At 44.9% G+C, this 18483-nt stretch overlaps 1 protein-coding gene across 1 annotated transcript in view; it reads left to right on the plus strand.

Moving 5' to 3' along the window:
- Positions 1-18483, plus strand: part of PDE1C (phosphodiesterase 1C) — a 519825-nt gene that overhangs the window by 86024 nt on the left and 415318 nt on the right. The window contains exon 2 of the mRNA XM_039251155.1: positions 10636-10686. Coding sequence (XP_039107086.1) covers positions 10636-10686 — 51 coding nt within the window. The remainder of the gene's footprint in view (positions 1-10635; positions 10687-18483) is intronic.

Below are 18483 nucleotides of genomic sequence, written 5' to 3' on the forward strand. Positions count from 1 at the left end.
ACAGACAATGGTTCCCAGGTGCCCTTTGTCTCGATTTGGCCTAGCCTGAAGATCATCATGGAGGTGAATGTTGTTAAGCAGTGTGTTGCTGAGGCTTATTTAAAATAACACACGTATTCTCTTTTGGCAGTGATTTAAATGACTTGACTTCTGTGGGTGAAGACCTCTGGTTATTTTTGTCAAAGGAGGAAGAAACTGGGAGTGTCAGTCTGGGGACGAGGGGGCTCAAGGGTATGACAGTTGTCATCAAATGTTGAATGAGATTTCATCATCATGAAGAAGAGCCTTCTAAGGTTGTAGAATAGGTTAAAGATGAAGGGGCCTATTTCCAGAGGGGGCTGTTCAGGTATGAGCTTGCCATCCACTTGTCTGGGGTGTTGTAGGGGATCCAAGCAGGGAATGTGGGGTTGGACCAGACATCTTTTTTAAAAAAATTATTATTGTTTTTTAATTTTTTAAATGTTTAATTTTTTTTTACTTTTTAAAAAAATATTTTATTTCTGAGAGAGGTGTTTTATTTTATTTAAAAAAATATTTTATTTCAGCACGAGCAGGGAGGGTCAGAGAGAGAGGGAGACACAGAATCCGAAGACAGGCTCCAGGCTCTGAGCTGGCTGTCAGCACAGAGCCTGACATGGGGCTCTAACCCACGAACCATAAGATCTTGACCTGAGCCGAAGTCAGATGCTTAACTGACTGAGCCACTCAGGCGCCTCTTAAATGTTTAATTTTTGAGAGAGAAAGAGCACGAACAGGAGAGGGGCAGAGAGAGAGGGGGACAGAAGATCTGAAGGAGGCTCTGCACTGACAGCAGAGAGCCTGATGTGGGTCTTGAACTCAGGAACAATGAGATCATGACCTGAGCCAAAGTCAGATGCTTAACTGACTGAGCCACCTAGGCACTCCAAGGATCTTTTAACATGTGTTCCAGCCGTGTGAACTACAGAGAAAAGAGAAGGGCTCACAGAACTGAGTTTCTTTTTTTTTTTTTTTTTAATTTTTTTTTAATGTTTTATTTATTTCTAGGAAAGAGAGAGAGAGACAGCGTGAGCAGGGGAGGGTCAGAGAGAGAGGGAGTCACAGACTGAAACAGGCTCCAGGCTCCGAGCTGGCAGTCAGCACAGAGCCCGACGCGGGGCTCGAACCCACGAACCACGAGATCATGACCTAAGCGAAAGTCGGACGCTTAACCGACTAAGCCACCCAGGTGCCCCCAGAACTGAGTTTCAAGCCCCGCTTTCCCATTTACTAGCCCTGATTTGGTCAAGTTACATAACTTTCCCAAAGCCTCGGTTCCCTCATCTGAAGATAATACTCAGCTCGTGGGATGGTGTGAGAATTAAATGCAAATTACGGATGTTCCTATCAGGGCCTGACATGACATAGGGGCGTAACGCATTTTCGTGTGCCTCCTCTTCTTCTGTGTACTTCTCTTTGCCCTGTCTGGGTTGGACTGTAATTAGTTGACAGTTTGAGCAGCCAGCTTGATATTGGATTTTAATCTCATAAAGTTCTGATTCTTGTTCTTCTGTGAACAAGGGCTTTTATTTAGCATTCAGCAGAGTTTGGATCTGTCACGTGTTAATATTATGTTTTCCCAACTTGGCCTCAGGCTCTGTGAGGTTAGGGGCTGGTACCCTGGCCAGGTGGTTTCCACAGAAATACCATGCACCGTGATACATCCTTATTGCGACAACTCCAATAATCTGCGTCAGAAAGCTCAGTGCCCGACCTCTGGGCCTCAGCTGGACTCCTAGCCCCCCAAGGGCCAGTAATGTCCATCCTTGCACCCAGCACAGCAATGGGGAAGCGGGCCCTCAGGGGGGATTCAGTAGAGGTTAATCAATTGTTTGATCTAAGTCACAGAAAGCCATGGGAAGTCAGTTTGAAATGTGACAACTTGGAAAGAGGGATCGGGGAAAGAAAGCAAGGAAGTGATTGAAATAAGTAAATTTCACTTTTTATTCATATCCCACTTCACTCCATAAAGGATTGGTGCATAGCAAAACAGAAAACAATATGTAATTTGTGGAATGAGGGAGGATATAAGTAAATAAACAAACGTATAAAATTAAGACCAGAGAAGAAAGAAATACATTTCATGAATCTTCCCATATGACCCAGATTCCTCCAAATTAAAAAAAAAATAATAAAGGAAATCTGTTTTGCAAGCAGTCTTCTCCGGTTGGCAACAGCTTCTTTTCTTTTCCCTCTGTGTTTCGTTGCACCCTGGGCTGAGCGAGCGGGTGAGCCATTCTGCCCTCTGGCAGGCAAGCCTTGCCCTCTGTAAGGATTTGCCCATTAGCCTCGGAGAGTAGGGTCTGGAAGGTGTGCCATCCCTGCCACTCTTAAGTTATCAGCCCTGATAAGTCATCAGTACAAACTGATTGTATTTTCTTTTGTGCAAGAGCTTGATACAAAGTCGATTTGACAGCCAAATTGGCCCGGAAGGTATAATGAGGCAATGCTGAGCATCTCTGAATACAGAAGGGGAGAAAGGAGCAGGCTGAGGTGTGGTGATGTCTTTTATGTTGTTGGGGCACAAATTCCAGCTGGATTGCAGAGCTCTGTTCTGCTTAAGGAACCAGAGAGCAGGTGCCTTCCTCTGTGAGCTTCTAACTTGAGGCTAAGTGGAGGGGAGACGAGGGGCTCTCCCACCTGGTCTGGGTTTCTTGGTAGTAGGGCTCAGGAGATAGTATGCACATTTGAGAAGTGTGATGGATAGCACAGGGGTTAAAAGCGCTGGCTCTGGAATAAGGTAGCACTGGATTCAATTTCCAGACCTGCCTCTCACTAGTCGTTTCATCTCAGGCAATTTACTTAAGTACTCAAACACTCAGTTTCCACATCTGGAAAATGGGAAAAAGATACCAATATCTTTAGAGAGTTGCTGTGAAGATAAAATTAGGAAATGAATGAACAGCTCTTAGTCTGGTCTTTAGTTATTATATAGCTAGCATTTCCCATTTTAAGCAACCCTAATTACGTATTTTACATACATAAAATATTTTACATACATGATAGAGTATTTAACTCTATTATCTTTGTGAATTATACATTTTGCGGCCCTATTTTATGTGTCATCTAATCTGGCAGAGATTTTCCCATTTACCCATCCCCCTGCACCCCTAGCTTCCTCTGCCACCCCTCCCCCCCCAGCCTCCTCTGCCCCACTTGCAACAGACTTTGAGGATTCATCAGACACCAGAAGCCTTCTTAACACAGCACTTGAGTCAGCCATCCTCAGAGTTATACATTTTTGTGCTTAAAGTGAATCCTGGAGTTGTCAGGCATTGATACTTATCAAACCCAGTGGGGAAACCAGAAGCCAGACCCTTTACTTCACTCATGACACATCGCTGTGTGAGAGCTGAAGAGACTGACTTCAATTCTTTTTCTGAGAATGCTGGGCTGGAGCTGGAGAAATGGATGATGTTTCTGACTCTGCTGCTTGGCTTTGGTCTGACCTTGGACAAGTCACTTGATCTCTTGGAATATCAGTTTCCTCACCGGTTAAAAGAGAATAGGTCTTGCTTCCTCAGGCTGTTTTTATGAGTTGTAGTGCTTCTCATGCTAACATGAATTCGATTATTTCTATTCCCTTGTTACTATTTTCTACCTAGAGAGGGTTTAAGAGGGTTAGGGGGTCAGTTGGTAGCTGGGGCTCTTGTAGGAACATGGCAGTGAATCTCCTTCCTTTGTATCTAACCTCTCCCTCTTTTGGAGGCCACTGTTGTGAGTCCTCGCCCCCACACACGCCTCACCTGACAAGTCTCCTGGGCTTTCTCAGGCGTGAGGTCCGAGGCAGGTGACCTCTTCTCCTCTCTGTAGGCCAATGTGGCTCTCACCAGGGTTAGAGGCATGAGGGAGAGGGGCAGGCCTTAGTAAGACTTTTCTCTAGGTATAGCCTCCTCTGGAGCATGGCTCCTATCTGCCTCCCCTTCATGGAAGGCAAAGAGGAAATGGGAAAGATGGCATGAACATGGGCTTCGGAGCCAGGTACACCTGTTTCGGATTGGAGTTCTGCCACACAACTGTGTGGTCTTAGAAAAGTTACCTGACAGTCCTGAATTCCAGTGGCCTGAATAGTTCTCAAATGGAAATATCAGTCTTACTCAGTGGCAGGGGCCATATCTGGTTGCTCACAGCTTTACGTGGTATCTAAAGTTTAGTCAGTGCTTGATGAATATTTCTGAAGGGCTGAATCGATACTTAGAGTGCTGTGTGCTAATGTCCTTGTGCCTTCCCTCTCCACTTCTTCTTGGCCCCCATTGCACTCTGCATGGTAGGTTGGTAGAAGGCCGGTCATTGATTCATACTGTAAATATTGTGTGCCAGGCGTTTAGGCACTGGGGATGTCGTAGTTCTTTCACTGGCAGAGAATCATGCTCTGAGTTTGGATCATGTCCCCATGATCATGTGATCATGATCATGACCTTTTTCCCTGGTGCTTATTCAGAGAATCCCTTGTGGTGGAAGGAGAAAGGCAATAAGCGCAGTGAATAAAGTACAGAGCATATGAGAAGGTGGCAGTGCTATGGGGAGGAACAGAGCAGGGAAGGGAAATACGGACAGAGGAAGAAGGGGAGTCAGGAGCTGTGGCCTTGGTAATGTCATGGAAAGTCTTACTTAGAAGGTGATACTGATGATCTTGGACCAAGTCTCTTTCTTCCCAGCATTCCATCCAGTTTTCTTTGCTGTCGCTTGGGTCTTTGCAAGTTGAAGGCAATGTGAGGTGAGACAGAACATCTGTGAGCAGTTCGGAGCTTCACCTTTTACAGTAATTTAGGAAGGTGCCTGGAACCTCATTTAAAGCCTCTCTTTTCTGGGAGCCCCTTGTGCCTGGCTTTCCAGCCCCTGGGCTTCCCAAAGGAATTCACCTTGAGAGGGTCCCTGGGCTGGCCTCAGAGACTGTGGCAAAGCAGCAGGTAGCCAGTGCATCAGGCAGATTTCCTTCCAGGAAGTCCGGCTCCATTGCTGGCTTGCTTGCTCACTGTGTTTTCACCCTGGCACCCAGCACCCCAGCTGCGTTTATATACCCCCAGGTGGCAGAGCTTTCAAAACAAGGGTGGTAGTATTTTTGGTGCTAGTTTTGGTTACAAAGCAGTGTGCACCTGTCCAGGCCACCACCACAACTGCTTGGACCACTCTGTCTTCTTGGCCCGGATCGTTTGCAGCTTAGCTGGGACCTCAGTGCCTCCTTTACTGCCTGGGGCAATGGTACTCATTGTTCTGAGTTAACTTCCCGTCGTCTCACTTGCCTCCCTTTCTCTCTCCGGTCTCCTTGGCAAGCCCTTCCTTTAAGATTTGCTTCTGGCTATTTTTTTCTGGGGTGGGGGAGGCAGGGGAATATATAACAGACAGCAGACATAGCTTCTGAGGCAATTGATTAAAATCCAGACTCCTGTCCCCACTTGCAGGGATTCTGATTCAGTGTTTCTGGGATGGGGCCAAGGAAACTGGATCAGCACATCCTCCTCCTCCTCCTCCTCCTCCTCCTCCTCACGATTTTAAAGTCCATTCCCTAGCTCATCAGGCTGAGATAAACCCAGATTGAAAGGCATGGCTTTCTTCCCTAATTTATTTCTAGGTGAAGGCTGAGGGTGAAATCTCTTGTCGCAGTCCACCCAGAGTCTAGCCCAGTGCCGAGCTCATGGCTGGCACACAGTACACATGTGTTGAAGGTTAGAGGCCATCGTTTTATAAAAAACCCTTTACAATCTGAAGAGTTGCTTGCTAATCGATCCCCATAGTTATGTTTGCAATCTTAACAGTTGGTTTTTTTCTTAAAGCAGAGACAGGTGTCTGCTCAGGATCTTAAGGACAAAACGAAAGCATCCTGAAAGAAGAACTGAAAAGACATAATTGCTTTTTGAAGGAATTTGAGCCACACCTTCCTCCCTGAATGTTGCCTTGATAAAGACGTATGAAGTGACACTGTTTATTAGTAATTCTCAGCTGCTCAGTGGAGTTAGCTAGGAGCTTAAAAGGTACCAATGCTTGGCTACCATCCCCAAGGTTCTGTTTAATTGGTCTGAGATGTGGCCTAGGCACCAGGATTTTAAAAAGTTTCCTAGGTAGTTTTTTTTTTTTAAGTTTGTTTTTTTAATTTTTTTTATTTTGAGAGAGACAGAGACAGCACAGGTGGGGGAGAGATAGAGAGAGAAGAAGAGAGAGAATCCCAAGCAGGCTCTATGCTGCTAGTGCAGAGCCCACAGTGGGGCCTGAACCCATGAAACTGTGAAATCATGACCCGAGCTGAAACCAAGAGCCAGATGCCTAACTCAACGAGCCACCCAGGTGCCCCCCCAAATTTCCCAAGGTAATTCTAATGTGTGACAAGGGTTGCAAATCTCTTATTTAGAAGGTGTGGAACTCCTTGGAGAACAGAGTGGGAGATTCGTTTCTAGAGTCCTGTAGGGAGTCCTCTTGGACAAGAGATGGAAAGTCCCCTGGATTCTGTGATCCAAGACTCCTCTGGAATCTGAATCTAAAATATAATTTATATAAATAAATAAATAGACATATACATACAATATCTAAAATTTTAATCTATATCAAATAATAGACCATTTTTTTCCTACCCCTTTAATAAGAACAGTTTATCTGATTACAAACATGGTGCATGATTATCATAAACTATTGGGTTTATGCCGAAAAGTATAAAAATCATCCCAAATGCTAGGATACAGAAGAAATAATTGTTAATATATCTAGCACACATCTTTCCACTCCTTTCTCTGTGCCAATATGGACATGTAGCCTAGACATACAATTCAATGTCATATGTAATCACTGAAACATACTGGTCTGTGTATTTTGCCCAATAGTATGATATGGATAAGTTTCCTTAAATCTACATAATCATTTTTATGAGATTTTGCCAAATTCAAGCTCGAATTGCATCTGATAAATGGGACATCTACTTTGTTGTTAAAGCTTGCTGTATATTTTTAAAAGAATAAAGGGCAGGGCGCCTGGGTGGCTCAGTCAGTTAAGCGTTGGACTTCAGCTCAGGTCATGATCTTGCAGTCTGTGAGTTCAAGCCCCGTGTTGGGCTCTGTGTTGACAGCTCAGAGCCTGGAGCCTGCCTCAAATTCTGTGTCTCCCTCTCTCTGCTCCTCCCCTGCTTGCACTCTGTCTCTCTCTCTCAAAAATAAATAAACATAAAAAAAGAAAATAAAAGGCTAACAGCAGATGAATCCTCTGCTGGCCATGAAGCCCAGGTGTGTCCCAGACATCTGAGGAGCCTGCCTGGACAGTTTGTGGGCTGGGGACAAAGGGTTCAGCGAACTTGGCCACAACCACTTTTTGTAGTGCTGGTCTCTGTTAAGTTTTAGTTTCATTCAAACCAAATATTGTTTTCATTTGCCTTGTGGACCATGCAAAGAATATAGAAAGTTAGCAAAGAGCTGGATCCTGAGCTTGCAGGAGACAGAGCCACCACCCATAGGGGGTGTCCCAGGGGTGAGCCGTTACTGGCCTGTGGACTGGACAGGCGTTCAGTTATTGAGAGAAGCCTACAATCTAAATTTTATATTTGAAATCTCTTGATTTTAAATGTAGACAATTGTTTAAAAATTAAAAACATTGTGGGACCAAACAACACACCTGGGCCTCTTTATAGTCCTCTGGAAGCCTATCTTAGGTTTCTGGTCTACTAAGCCATCTGTGGCAGTGGTATGGATTCGGTCTACTGGATTTACTTTTTAAAAAATGTTTATTTATTTTTGAGAAAGAGCGAGAGATAAACAGACAGAGTGCGAGCAGGGGAGGGGCAGAGAGAAAGGGAGACACAGGATCTGAAGCAGGCTCCAGGCTCTGAGTTGTCAGCACAGAGCCTGATGCTGGGCCCAAATTCATGAACCATGACATCATGACCTGAGCTGAAGTCTGACGCTTAACTGACTGAGCCACCTTGGCGCCCCTACTTGATTTAGTCTAGAAACACTGACTGTATGTGTTATTCTGTGTGGCACTCAGAGTTCAGAAGACTGGAAATGCAAAGATGCAAAGTTATGATCCTTGTCTTGGGTGGGGTAGGTTGTAGTGGAGAAGAGCTTGTCTCAAAATATGGTTCCCAGGCCAGCTCCTCAGTATCCCCTGGGAACTTGTTAGCAATGCAGACTCTCACTGAGTCAGAATTTCTTTTTTAATTGTATTTTTTTTTTTTTTAAATGTTTTATTTATTTCCAGGAGAGAGAGAGAGAGAGAGAGACAGCGAGAGCAGGGGAGGGTCAGAGAGAGAGGGAGTCACAGACAGAAACAGGCTCCAGGCTCTGAGCTGGCAGTCAGCACAGAGCCCGACGCGGGGCTCGAACACGAACCGCGAGATCATGACCTAAGCGAAAGTCGGACGCTTAACCGACTAAGCCACCCAGGCGCCCCCACTGAGTCAGAATTTCTACTGTAACAAACCCTGCAGTCTATTCTAACCAACCTTCCTGTGGTTCTGATGCCTGCTAAAGTTTGCTAACTCCTGTCTGGGAAGGGAATTGGGTGTATGCAGAGATCTATGGGATGGAGAAGGCCGTGGTGAGTGTCAGGGAACTTTTTGGAAATGAATGGCTCCACCTGAATCTTATGGGATGAGTGGGTGGAATCTGACTTGGCAGTTGAGGCAGTGGGGAGGGGTGTCCTGGGAAGGGAGGATGTGTGTAGGGCACGTTTAGGAATTTTCAGAGCATATGACTAAAGGATGCTCTGGCAAATAGAGTGAGCTGAGAAGAATAAGGGAGGGGGGGCACGTGCTCAATACCACGTTAGCTGGATTGTGTCTTGTAAGTGTTGGGACATTGCTGGAGACCTTTAAGGGAGTGTGGCACGGGGTCTGTGTTTAGGAAAATAATACTGCTGGCATGGTTCAAATTCCTTCTGGGTAGACACAAGTCTCTTGGTACTCTACTGGCCTAGATCTCAATTCCTGCCTCTCCTGGTGTGACTTGGATCTGGGTCAGCAATTCCCATCCTTGGATAGGGTGGTGGGGAGAGGAGGTAAAAGCCCTTGAGTGAGGAAACAGCCATTGCTGCATGTAAAATAGTGACAGTACTGTTACTTCCCACAGGGAAGATACTCACTCTTTAAGTTGAACATTTTAGTGGCTGCTGGTGTTCACAGCAAGGGCAAAGGTTTTTGTTTTCCTACTTTTGTTTTTTCTACTTAAAACCATGCCCCCTTCCCCCTGCCAAAATAAAATAAAAGCAGCCCATCAGTTTCTGCAGCAAATATTTTTGGGGGAAGAAACCCTTGCTCTGTTTCTTTAAAGAAGGATCTCTGGTGTCCGAAGAGGAAACAGTTTCAACTCAAGGCCAGGGAAACACGTCAGTACCTAAGGAGGGTGTGATTCTCCCTCTCTCTCTTACCCTCTTCCTTTTTGAAATGCTGGGGTGGGAGGTAATGGAAGCAGGATACAATGTGGCCCCCCCGCCGCTGGTCATTTTTTAATAATGTCTTGTTTGCTTGTTTGTTTGTAATCTACAAAGAGTGCAGACAGTGGGCCAGTGCAAATGACAAAAAAGTAGACAGATTGGATCCATGAATTTTTTAAAATCTGTCCACATGTGGTGAATTGTGAAATCCTTACCTTTGTGAGAGGGTGAAAAGAATTTTTTTACTCCTTCCATGATTTGCAAAATTGATGTAATGTTTATGAAGTAGTTACTTCTTTCGTCCTGCTGCTGCAACTTTGCATACATTCATGATGACTTTAGCAACTCTTTTATTCTGCCTCTCTAGTGAGTGTTTTTTTCCTAAGCTGAAATGAACAGGTTTTTCCATTTGATTGCTTTGGGTGCTCTGTTCAAGTTGACTACAAATATCTGTGCCTGTTTACTATGAAAATATAAAACAACCAAGCTATAATCTTTATGGGCATTAAAAGTGATATTCAAAGTGAATGAAACTTATGTTTCTACTTAATGATTGATCTCACCTTTAATCACAAAGGTGGTGTTCATAAATATAGGGGATATTAATTATGACTCTATTCACATGATAAATTATATAGAGGCTTGTCAGAAGAGGGCAAATTGCCCTGCTGAGAAGCTTTAAGGGTAAGGTTTTCTAGAACAATTCTCTGAAGAATTTTCTTGGTCTCCCCACCCCATTTGAACTCTCCTGTTTGTTAGCACCTCAATTTAAATATCCTTAATAATAAAAACCAATCCTGTTGTTACCTTCTGAAATCCTATCTTGCCTTTGGTCCTGTCTGTCAGAGCATAGTGGATTTATGTTAAGTGGTTGGGGTGCATTTATATGTTTTAAGACAGGCTGATAAGAGGAAGCTTGAACCAGAAGGACATACACTGGCTTGGAAGTCAGGCATCCATGCCTCTTACTGTGTGGGTGTAAGCCACTTTACGCCTCGAGACATAGGAAACTACATATTGCTTAGGTTCTCTCCAGCTTGATTCAAATGCACTAACTCAAAATGATGAAGACATTTGTCCTCATTTAGACATCGAGCGCAGCATTGGAAATACAGACAGAGAGGAAGTGAAGTTGCTTTTATTGTCTTACAAAGGTCCTCAAACATGGTTTAATGTGAAATCAGCCAGAGGATTAGCTGTAGATTGGGCATATTCTGTGGACATATGTGCCTTGTTCTTATTGCATTGTCTGCTTTTCTTTTTCAGTCGCAAATGAAGCTGGAGACAAGCCTGCCAGACCACTAGCCCGCTTCTCCCGTGAGTCGATCTTGTTTCTACTCCCTTCCTGGGCTCCTTCAGAGGCATTTTTGCCTGCACAGTGCCCCTCTGTAATCCTGCCAGCTGTCAGTAAAATAGAGTAATATAGGAAATATCTTTAGTGGTTTAATATTTCATTTGAGCCCCATCAGGGGTGAGCTGTTCATTGCTATTGCCTTTTTTTCTTTAAATATTTTTTATTTATTTCTGAGAGAGAGAGAGAGAGAGAGAGACAGTGTGAGCAGGGGAGGATCAGAGAGAGAGGGAGACACAGAATCTGAAACAGGCTCCAGGCTCTCAGCTGGCAGTCAGCACAGAGCCTGACGCGGGGCTCGAACCCACGAACTGTGAGATCATGACCTGAGCCGAAGTAGGATGCTTAATCGCCTGAGCCACCCAGGTGCCCCTGCTATTGCCTTTTCAATCCTTAGAGCTATGGTTTAGCAAACTGTGCTTTAGGGTTTTGCTATTCCAAGTCGGGTCCTTGGGAGTAGGAAACTTGACATTGCCTGGGGACATTTAGAAATGCAGAGCCCCAGGCCCACTGAATCAGTATCTGCATTTAACAAATCCCTAGATGGTTCCTCTGCACATTTGAGTTTGAGAACTGCTGCCCTGGGAATCTCCTCAGAGAGTTCTGCCCTTGGGGTGGGTTTTTATGAAGACGGCGTGAGAAAGGGTATGTGAAATGCTTGTGGTTGCCAAGGTCCACACATGTGTGACAGCACTGTCAGCACCCATAGTGGATTTAGAGGCTAGTGCTGCTGGCTTTACCTCACTTAGGTGACATTTTGAAGCTTGTGTGAATATTATGAAATAGATTGAGTGTTTTTCCTTGGGCACAGGGATCCCTGTAAGGGCCTTGGAGCTCCCCATCAATTTCACTAGACTCTTTTGTCTCCAGGTCTTGATATGGGAAAACAGGAGTCAAAAGCTTCTCAGTGTTTTCTGTGCCAGTGTGATCAGCAAATTATGAGGCAAATGAATGCTCTCCCTGGAATGAAAACCCAGATTCCAAGGGAACAGAAATACCAGAGACTGAGCAGGACTGGGTGGACATGCTCCCCAGCAGACAGGCAGGGAGTGGAGAAATGGTGGGGCTGTAAATCACAACAGGGGGGTATTTCTCTCCAGCACCATCACTACTTGCTGGCTTTCACTTAAAGTAGTTTCACTGATAACTTTCTGGGCCTCTGTTTTCTCCATCTGAAAAATAGGAAATTCATACCCATCTTCTCTCCTTTATAAAAAAGTTAACTTCTTTTGAAGTAATGGCACACAAATTCCCAGTCACTGCATTGTTTACTAAGGTGGATCGAGTCTTGGGTGTGGATATGGCCATAGTAAGCCTTAACGTGTAGAATCAAAATTATACTTTCTCTATGTAGAGAGCCTTCTTCCAAATTCTGCCTTCCAGTTTTTTTGGGAAGACTTCAAAACTTTGGGATTGATTCCTAGAAATGGCTTTTATAGAACTGTAATAATAGATGATAATGCGAGAGCATTAAGTGCTCACATTTGAGAAGGTGTGTGTAATAAAACACTCCTTTCTCACTCCCCTCCTACCTGGAACCATTACTTCCCAAAATAAGCATTTCATCCCACGGCTCAATGAGGATGATGAATATACTTTTAATCCCTTTATTTCTTGATCTCCTGAGCAGTAGTCAGGCATGTTAATAAGCTGGAATGGTAGCCCAACCACGCTGGGTGCATTACTACCTGTACCTCCGCGGGAGTACCTGGTGCTGTGATGCTCATCGCTGGTGTAGAAAGGGGATGGGATGGGAGCCTTTCATCATGAAGCCAGAATGATACCTGGAGCAGCTGGTCCCTTCCCAGACAGAAGAGGGTGACTTCACTTGTAAATGGCTTCCACAGCCTCTAAGTTGTGTGTCTGGGTTGGAAAGAGGATGTGTCACTTGAAAGCTTATTAGGAGAAGATAAGTGAAGAGATGAGAGAAAAAAATATCCATGTAGGAGAAAAGTAATTAGTGACAAACCAATTAAGTTGGGCTGATTCTAGACCAAAAAAAAAAAAAAAGAAAAATATTTCCTGCCAGTGCACTGTCCTGGGAAAAAAAAATTAGATGGCACATTAGCTACTAATTTTTTTGGTAGCAGATACTAGAGGGAAAATATGAGGTGCCTTTTAGGAAGAAAAAAATATTTTTAAAGTTTATTTCTTTATTTTTGAGAGAGAGAGGGAAGAAAAGAAAGAGGCAGAGAAAGAAGGAGAGAGAGAATCTCAAGCAGGCTCTGCACTGTCAACACAGAGCCCGACCCAAGGCTCAAACTTACAGAACTATGAGATCATGACCTGAGCCAAAGTCAGATGCTTAACCAACTGAGCCACCCAGGCACCTACCTATCTATATCTATCTGTATCTGTATCTACATCTACATCTATCTCTATCTCTAACTATATTTATATATCTCTATATATAAACTTTTTAAAAGTTTATTTATTTTGAGAGTGAGCATGTGTTCATGTGCATGAGTCAGGCAGGGACAAAGAGAGGGAGAGAGAGAATCCCAAGCAGGCTCTGAGTTATCAGCACAGAGTCTGATATGGGGCTCAGTCCACAAAACTGTGAGATCAAGACCTGAGCTGAAATCAAGGGTTGGATGCCTAACTGCCTGAGCCACCCAGGTGCCCCATATGTATCATTTTTGGTGGAGGCCCTGGGGATTGAACAGGCCATTGTGAAGAAAAAAATAATTCTTAATGTAGCATTGTCTGATTGAGACCTTACTTACCACGTTGAAAATGACCTTGATGGTGTGATATGGTGTGAATGAAATGTTCAGTTTGGGAAAAGTAGAAGGATTTGGTTGACAGACTTTTCTTTGGAGGCATGGCTCTAATTTTTGCCTCAACTAAGACACACATAAAAGCCCGACAGTGAGCACCACCTAGCATGGATTTAGGCCCGATGGGAGTAGGCAACGAGAACATAGGCTAGAGGTGCTGTGAAAGCTTGACCCAAGAGGTGGGGTGGGGCTGTCAGCAGAAAGAGCTCAGGGTGGGAAGGAAGGGGCTGGCCCGCTGGCCTCCTAAGTCATCCCAAGGGTTTCATTCCCTTTGGCAGGAGGAGGGGGTGGGGGTCTCACCTTCTGGTTCCTGATGCTTCTGGAATATGCTGCTTATTTCTCTGTAGATTTTGCCCATGCCTGAATCAATATACTTTTCTTGGCTTCCCCATATTGCAATAGAGATGAGCTGTGTTAATTGTTTTAAGAAATTCCAAAAGAGAAGCAGAGGGAAGTAGAGTGTAGTATTCAGGAAAACATCTAGCTTTTCCAAGGGCTGGTTTCTGATCATGCCTTGGCCAGCTGGTTTGGCAGCCCTGCGGGCCTTATTCTGGTCACTTCTGCAATACAGCCCATCCCTGGCTTTCTTCTTGGAACCCCATCTCTAAGAGGCTGACCCTACCACCCAGAACCACTGAGCCTTCCTCAAAGAAATCGATGCCAAAGCCCATGGGTCAGGCTCAGTTCCTGTCACCTTTAGACTGGAGACACTTGATATGCCATGAAGCAGCAGTGCTGTGGTTTTGGACCCTGTGGAGTGAATTATGTGAGTCTCTGGATCCTCTCAGGGACCCTTCATCACCTGCCCCTATCATTTTATGCTCAGCAGTGGCTTTTGACCTTAATCAGAGCATTTTTTTTTAAATTTTTTTTAATGTTTTATTTATTTCTAGGAGAGAGAGAGACAGCGTGAGCAGGGGAGGGTCAGAGAGAGAGGGAGTCACAGACTGAAACAGGCTCCAGGCTCTGAGCTGGCAGCACAGAGCCCGACGCGGGGCTCGAACCCACGAACCGCGAGATCATGACCTAAGCGAAAGTCGGACGCTTAACCGACTAAGCCACCCAGACGCCCCTCAGAGCATTTGACTAAGAGCCAGAGGCATGGAGAGTAACCAGGAAGTCATTCTTTTAGGAATGGAGGTAAGAGAAGGAATAGGAAGGAGAGAGGGAGGGGAGTGAGATTCAGAGGCAGTGGAGAATATTGTCTTTCCCTCCAAAACCTGCAGAAGAATGACAGTGTCCAAGAGAATGAGGAATTGAGAGTGACCCTCACAGTAAGGTACTGTAGGAGCCCAACGCAGGTTGGCTCTAGACCAGCAAATGGTTTAGAATGGCACTCATCATGAGGCTAGCTGTCCTGGGGCTGGAACTGTTGTGTGTGGGGACTTCCTTCCCATGCATCAGGGCCGGGGTGGGCGTGGGAGCATGAGCCTGTAGAGCATCTCACCTTGGTATTGCATGCAAAGCTCTCTGACAGCCAGTATCTTCACTGTGTCTCCATTTTAAAGATGAGGACAACAAAGTTGGGAGAAAACACTGAGAATTTCTCACTGATGGAATTCTAGGGCTCCCAACTCCAAATCCTGGCTGTTCCCAGTGAACATTACTCCTTGGTCTAAGGGCTGGGTTTGGCAGCTCTGTAGCTCAAAGAGTTGGGGGTCTGCCAGTTTGGTAGGGGAGATGCTCAAACTTGAGCTCAGGGAAGTCATCATAGATCCACACTGTAGTGACTGTCACTACAGTTGGTTCCATCTGGGTTGGGAAGACCTTTCCTCAAACACCCCCTCTACCAGCTCACTGATATCAGGAATTCCCTGAAATAAGTGAATCACTTGAAGACTTGAAACGCACATTCTCTCCAGAGTGAGGACACAGGGGTTCATTCTTATTATAGTGAAAATGATTGATATCAGACCTCTTAATTTTTCCCCCAGACACCTGAAAAAATACAGTATGTAAACAGAGGGAACAAAAGAGAGGCAACCTGGGGTCGAGCCGAGAGGAGTCTCTGTGCTAGCCTAAGGAGTGGACCCTGATTCTGGGGAAGCCTTTGAGAGGTTTTCACACTTGGCTGGCAGCTCAGCCTTCTTTTGGAGATGGAGGTGACGTCTGGGGACCAGGGCTGTGCTGTAAAGAGCTGGACCTTCAGGTGAGGAGCTCCTGGAGTCCCCCTGTGCCTGGGGCTCCTGGACTTCTGAGATGAAGTCACCTGGCTGTAGGACTGGGTCCCCTGCTGGTCCAGACATCTGAGATGCTGGCATGGCTGCCCTCCAGTGCCATCCTGGAGAGCCCTTTTCCCCAGAGATGTCTGTTTATGTGTATGTCAGTCTTCCCAGTAGACAGTAGGCTCCTGGAGGTGGAGGGCCCCACCTGGTCGAGCTGTGTACTAACCTTGCCTGGTGTAGGAATAACTGCTTGCTGAGTGAAGACAGAGTAAACTAGGACCTTCTGGCTCTATTCCCCACTTCTCTTCCTCATCCTCACTTCCTAAGCAGGGGGACGTCATCCCATTGCCAGTACACACACTCCTGAAATCGGAGCATGTCCTCAAGTGTCTCCCAGACACGAATGTCAGGGTGTCAGAAGCCATTAAGGACACAGGCTCTGGTGTTAGGCCTGGGCTTGGGTTCTACATCCAGGAATTCTGAATTCTGTGTGAATTTGGGCAGGTAACTTACCCCTCTATGCCACACTTTCTGCATCTGGAGTCCAGGACAATATTAGAAATTATTTCCAGGGTGATTGTGGATGATCGCATGCCAGGGCGAGTGCTGAACTACTTAAAAACATGTGACATGGTCACCGATCTGTTTAGAACAAATATTGGTCATTTGCTATCTCTCCTCACCTCCCTTCCTCCCTTCTTTTCACATATATTTATGGAAGCTTCTGTGCCAGGCCCTAGACACACACATGAGCATAAGTTTGTCTTCAGAGAGCTCACAATCTGACCAGACAATGCAGAAGTCAGCGGCTCTAGTGCAGTTTATGGAGGGAGATGCTAGAGATTGTATGAGGAGCTGCATGAACCAGATGGAGAGAACCCATCTGACCTGGGATGGGCATAGATTTAAGGGAGTCCTCCTAGAGGAGATAAGTATTAGCTGAGGTTTGGGGAGTGAGTGGAGGTTAACAGGTAGAGAAGGTAATTTCTAATCTTAAAAAAAAAAAAGTCTTCATGGTCTGTCTATGGTCATTATACTAAGTGAAACAAGTCAGATAGAGAAAGACAAATACCTTATGGTCTCACTTACATGTGAAATAATACTCACCCCTGCCCCACCACCAAAAAACCAAACTTGGAGACAGAGAACAGATAGGTGGTTGCCAGAGGTGGATGGGGGAAGGGATGTGGGGATGGGTGAAATGGGAGAAGGTGGTCAAAAGTACAAATTTCCAGTTATAAATAAGCCCTGGGGATGTAATGTATAACGTGGTGATGACAGTTAATAATACACTGTATTGTGTATTTGAAAGTTGTTAAGAGAATAGATCTTAGAAGTTCTCATCACAAGAAAAAAATTTTGTGGCTATGTATGGTGACAGATGTTAACTAGCCTTTTTGTGGTGATAAGTTCACAATATATGCAAATAAATCATATTATTCACTTGAAACTAAGATAATGTTATATATCAATTATATCTCAAAAAAAAAAAAAAAAGGCAATGCAACTTTTCAGGGCTGCATGCAGTGTTCAGATATGGCCACAATGTGGCAGCAGAAGCCCAGAGTTTGGTGTGCATCTCTACTCTAGGAGACTTAAGAGGCAGGCATTCAGTGTGGTGGACTTTTGTGAAGACCATCCAGGACATTCATTGGAAGAGCCTGTGCAGTGGGAGGTGTTGGCTCCAAAGCTTGTGTAGCTGGGAAACGCCATTCTGGAGTTTTTATTGCTTCTCTAATTGACGCGAGAATAATTTCTCTCCTGAGATGAGCAATGGCTGGAAAGAAAATAGTGGCATCAAAAGCAGTAAGGAAATGGAGCCTTATTTGACCTCTTTTGCTTTTGGAGGTAAAAATCCAGATAGTGTTGAAAACAGGTTATCCTATTGAAGAGCTGGAATAATTTGGGTAGATGGAGTTAAAGCAAAGGGAGGGTCACTTGCTATATTTGTATTGGGTATATAATGTGGGTAGGTGCATGATCCTCTTCCCTGGGCAGAGAATGGGCAGGGGCAGATAGGGGTGTACAGTGAGGCTGAACTCTGAGGTTGGGATAGAGGGTGAGACAGCACCTATTACATGGTGATGCCCATTGTGGAACCACAGGGCAAATTCAAAATCCTATCTGACAGAGTGCTAGAATCCAGCCAGAGAGCTTTGTGAAATTGCTTGTCATAGCTAGGGAGGCCTGTTGCAATAATTAGGAGCTTGAGTTGGAGTTGGGTGGGTTATGGAGCCATAATGATGAGAAGAAGGAGGAGATAAAATGGGTAGGAGGAAGGGCCAAGAGATGCCATAAGCAGTGGGCTGTGGCTGGTGGCTGGGTATTCAGTGTTTCCAGGAGCATGTACTGTGGATGAACTAGAGCCAATATAAAGGGCCCAGAATAGAGCACGAACTGGATCTGGAGATTTTATGATTTATCTTAAACAACTCTATTTTTTTCTTGTATAGAGCTCTAGGTCTCACCTCAACAGTATTTAAGGACCGAATATCTTCATTTCCCAGTTGTTCGAGCAGAAGCTGGAATTTTAGCTTCAACAATGGCAACTCTAAAATTTCTACACATAAAGGGCTATGGGGAAGTGATCTAGCTCAGTGGTCCTCAAAGTGGGGTCCCTGGAACTTGTTAGAAGTACAAGTACTTGGACCTCTTACCAGATTTGCTGAATCAGAATCTCTTGGGGTGGGTCCCAGCAGATGCTATTGGTGATTCTGATGTACGCCAGTTTCAGAACTACTGCTTTAGTTGTGAGGGTGGTGGTGGAGGTAGAGGCAGAATCATACAATTAGTATTATTAGTATATTTCCATAGCCAC

Source organism: Hyaena hyaena, unplaced genomic scaffold (genome assembly GCF_003009895.1).
Source record: "Hyaena hyaena isolate Hyena2069 unplaced genomic scaffold, ASM300989v1 scaffold_387, whole genome shotgun sequence".
Classification (NCBI taxonomy): domain Eukaryota; kingdom Metazoa; phylum Chordata; class Mammalia; order Carnivora; family Hyaenidae; genus Hyaena; species Hyaena hyaena.